The following is a 5004-nucleotide window of genomic DNA, read 5'->3' on the forward strand; positions in this document are numbered from 1 at the left end:
GCTCTTATTGTTGTAGCTAGAGAAATATCTGATGTTCACACTTTCTTTCAAAATTTGATTTTTATTATTAATATTGTTAGTGCTTCTTGTAAGCGTAATGATAAATTATAATCTTTTCAATCAGCTACAATTGAACATGTAGTTGATATTGGTGAGATTGAAACGGATAAAGGAGTTAATCAAGTAGGTGATTTGCAACGGCCTAGAGATGGCAGATGAAGTTCGCACTTCAAATAAATTTGCAGTTTGATAAAAATATATTGGGCAACTTGCTTGGTTCTTAAAAACATTGCTTTAGATAAATTTATTTATTCTCAACATGGCGATACGACTTTTTCATTTAAGTTGGTAATGTCATTTGATTTTACATTCATCTAACATATAACGAAGGATGTTATGGGAATTACTGATATGCTTTGCCAAGCCTTAAGACATTTTAAATGTTATGCATTTGGTGATTACCACAAAGACTTTAATTCAAAAATTAAGAGATGATGGTTGAAAAACTCTTTCAGAATAAGTGACATCATTTTGTAAGCATCAAGACATTAAAGTTCCTAATATGGATGTTTGTTTTTCTAGTGTAGGATAATCTTGCCGTAAACAAAAATCAGTAACAGTTGATCACTACTGAGTTGATATATTTACAGCTATCATTGATCAACAATTGCAAGAGCTAAATAATAGATTCAATGAGTAGGCGATCGAGCTTCTTAAGTTGAGCACAACTTTAGATCCTAGAAATAGCTATAAATTATTCAATGTTGAAGATATATGCTTACTTGTTGACAAGTTCTATCCTTAAGATTCTTCTGACCAAGAAAAAATTTATTTGAGACTTCAGTTGTAGCATTATGAGCTTGATGTACCTAATCATCCAAAGTTAAAGAGCATGTCATCGATTGCTGATTTATGTCAAGGATTGGTTGAAACAGAAAAATCAACAATTTATCCACTAGTTGACAGGTTGATTCGGCTTATTTTGACTCTTCCTGTTTCGACAGCAATTACTGAACGAGCTTTCTCAGCAATGAAGATTGTTAAAACAAGACTTCGTAATCGGATGGAGGATGATTTTCTTGCAAATTATTTGATTGTCTACATAAAAAAAGAAATTGCTGAAAGATTCATAATTCATATGATAATAGATGATTTCTATTATATGAAAGAACGACGAGCACAATTAAAATAAAGATGTAAGAATCATTCTTTATTATTTTTTACTTTATTTCAAAGTTTATCAAACATAAATAATGTTTCGCTTTAGCTAATGTTTCTTATATATTTTGTATGTTTATATTTGATAGGTATAAAGACCAATAGCATAAAAGTGATGGATACATCATGAAGATGAAATTAACTTCATTGCTTTGACTCAATTCGGTATTGCTCCAAACTTTTTTACCTTATACAAATGTCATTATATGTTTATAATAAGTTATTTGAATAAAACTAAATCATGCAGGTTTTTTTTTACAACTCATATATAATAAATTAAAACAAATATTATATTTTATTATATTATTTTTGGCCACCCCTAACAAATAATCCTAGCTTTGCCCTTGGTGTTAACGACAAGTTTTTCTATATACCACCATAATTTAGTGACCCCTCTCTCCCCCTCCTCTCTCAATCAGGAACAAAAAAATAACAAAAATAAACCTCTATACCAAAATGAATTTAGAACAATTTCAAGAAATCAAAATTGTATAATTTATGTGATTATTTAATTTAGAGGACTAAAGTGTATTTTTTATGAAACTTATGATACACCACCCATCTCCACCATGTTTTTCATTTCACCTCTCTCTCTTTCAATCTCACCCTTACATAAAAGTTTGAAATGAATTGCTTTTTAAATAAGACTAAATCTTCTAAAAAAATATTTGAGAATCAAATTGAAAAAGAAACCAAAATTTTGCACAATAACAAAAGTACAATGAAAATCCCATGCATTTTAGAGTATAATACAATATTTTGTTGCTTATTATATTAAAACATGTTGATTATCATTTATATTTGGTTTTTGAGATGAGTACATAAAATAAGTTTCTTTTCCAATAAATTTAAAATTAGGGACACGAAACTAAACTTAGTTTCAATCAATATATATATATATATATATATATATATATTGCTTCTAGTTTTTTTTATTACTAGCATTTATTAAATATCCACTTTTGAAAATATCTGAGAAAGCTTGGGAGCTCTAAAGGAGTTAAAAGCAGCATAAGATCATCAGATAATAATATAGTATATATACCAACCAATTTTGTTAGATTTAATCAAAGAAAGTTTAATCTATTGTATAAATAAAACTAAAGTTATAAACTATAAACTACTAACAATAAAATGATGGACAAACATACAAATTACAATCTATAAACCAACAAAAACATCGGTTTTTTAAAGAAAAGAATAGTTTTTTATAAATATTTTTTTAATAGGGGCAAAACTACTCACATGCCATGGAAAGAAGAGTTTCTATTTTTGTAATATGGAACAAAGTTTTATGGTTAAAATTTTATATGATGCCAACTTCAAGATTAATTTTTAATTCATCTAAAATTGGGTTTAGATATTATGATATTTCATGCTATAGTATCATATTGAGAATATTTTCTATCAAATTTTTAACCAAAATGGATGGATTTATTTTTAATTACACTTTAAATGTATATAAAAATAATGTCTAAAAGCCTACTTTTCCATCATGATGTTGTGGTGGTTAATTCCGCTGCCATTGCCAGAGTAAAAAAGATGTTGACAGAATCGGTAATTCCCTAGCCGTTGCCCCACTTTTTTTCTGCGTTGTTGCTTCCTAAACATGGGTGCATGGTACTTGAATCAGGCTGGGAGGGGAAATTGAAGCCTGTGCTCAACAATGGCAAGCAGGAAAACAGGAATGTTATAAGAACAGTTCATATATGCTTCTAAAAAGGGGAAGGCACAGGGCGAATGCCATGCCTCTCCTAGCGGCCTCATCATTCCTTTGGATGCTCTTTAATATGTCCTAACCTATATAGTTAGGTACAACAGACTTGCAAAATCTAGCACTATATATACCTGTTGCCCCACCAAGGATATAGCATAACATCTTTAACATTTCTCTCTCTCAAGAAATTATATAACGAAGGCTGTGCCAACTTGTTTTTTTATCAGATTGTTAATGCCGGCATATGTAATAATGGCATCGCCTTTGAAACCGATGTTAGCAACATTGCTGCTTTTAGCCATTGCCTTCCCTAATTGCCAGGCAAAATCAAAACCTTCCCTCTTAGGGAAACAAGCCATTCACCATGCAATTGGACGACGACTAGCCCACGACATTGAACTTCCCAAAAGGCATAAACCAAAGTTCCAGCCAGGCCCATGGAAGGAAGCTCATGCAACTTTCTATGAAGGCGGCTCAGGAACATTCGGTATCGATGCCTTCTTTTCCTTTTTTCCATATATTTTCTTTTCATCCTTCGGTCACAAGAGATCGATGATCTTGCTCACCTTACAAAACGACCTAATCCAACTTCCAATATGGTCTTTTCGTTAGCTAAAATTTCATTCAATATTGCGAGGCTTATCGCCAAGAGCAGTATGATGAGAACATTTTTCTATATTTTCATTAAAAATATATTGTAAAAAAGAAACAAAGAACATCGAATCCTCACGCATCTGACGATTTTTCTAGTAGATTATTTTCACTGTTCCTGGACTAACTTTTTTTGTACAGGGGGAGCATGCAATTACAAAGATGTTGCGGGCCAAGGATATGGCATGAATACAGCTGCACTGAGCAGTGTTCTGTTCAAAAATGGACAGGCCTGTGGTGCTTGTTTCGAAATCAAGTGCGCAGACAACCCTCAATGGTGCAAGCTAGGGCAGCCATCTCTCATTGTCACTGCAACTGACCATTGCCCACCAAATCCATCTCTCCCAAATGACAATGGAGGCTGGTGCAATGAGCCACGTGAGCATTTCGATGTAGCCAAGCCTGTATTTAGCCAGCTTGCTGAGTACAAGGCCGGCATTATCCCAATCCAATATCGCAGGTCACATGACTTTTCAATCTTTTCCCATTAGGCGATATTTTACAATTTAAAAGGGTTGAGTTTCTTAATTAAAAGGGTTCATTTTCCCTGCAGGGTTCCATGCCAGAAGCAAGGAGGTATTCGATTCACTATATTGGGGAATCCTTGGTTCTATCAGGTCATTGTGTGGAATGTAGGGGGAGCTGGAGATGTTGTTGGTGTTCAAGTGAAGGGCGATGACAAGCTCAAGTGGACGCAAATGGAACGAGATTGGGGGACAACTTGGAAAACCAGTGCTATTTTGCTTGGAGAGTCACTATCCTTCCGTGTTAGTGCAAGCGATGACAGGGACTCCACTTCATGGCATGTTACCCCTAAAAACTGGCAATTTGGCCAGACATACGAGGGCAAGAACTTCAAATAGAAAGCAAGAAATTCCTAAGAGAAGATATTTGTGTTCTGATTGCTAATTAAGAAGATATTTTGTGTTTTGATTGCTATGATACATAGAATTCTGCTCAATAGATCACCACATAAAAATATTAACTTGATATTTGGTTGCTAAATATTGTCTCCTTCTCAACTAATTTGCTGAAATATAAGTTAAATAATCTTTTTTACACTAATTTGATATTTATCTTGAAGTAAAAAAGATCCTAATAAATAATTATGGAGTTATTATAGAAATTCCTAAACTAAATAGAAAAAAAAATAAAATATCATAAAAGAAAATATTTTTCTTAATTATTTATGAATAAGATTAATTGATTAAATAAATAATTTTCCTTCAAAATCGTTTTGCATGGGTCTATTTGAGTTGGAAATATCTCATCCCCAAAGTTCAAATTAATTTTATCACAATTTTATAAATATCCAATCAAGATTCCTTAACTCTCTCTTTTTTTTTTTGTTGCTTCCAATGTATAATATTTAACTCTCTTTTTTTTTTGTTGCTTCCAATGTATAATAATATTAGATA

The 5004-nt window shown here is 32.2% G+C and overlaps 1 protein-coding gene across 1 annotated transcript; it reads left to right on the forward strand.

Annotated features, from left to right (window-relative positions):
* Positions 1-3187: 3187 nt before the first annotated feature.
* LOC105112587 (expansin-A4-like) lies at positions 3188-4449 on the forward strand. The gene is made up of 3 exons (XM_011008323.1): positions 3188-3422; positions 3728-4046; positions 4140-4449. The coding sequence occupies exons 1-3, from the start codon at positions 3188-3190 to the stop codon at positions 4447-4449; spliced, it is 864 nt and encodes a 287-aa protein (XP_011006625.1).
* Positions 4450-5004: the final 555 nt, after the last annotated feature.

Source organism: Populus euphratica, unplaced genomic scaffold (genome assembly GCF_000495115.2).
Source record: "Populus euphratica unplaced genomic scaffold, PopEup_1.0 scaffold351.1, whole genome shotgun sequence".
Lineage (NCBI taxonomy): Eukaryota > Viridiplantae > Streptophyta > Magnoliopsida > Malpighiales > Salicaceae > Populus > Populus euphratica.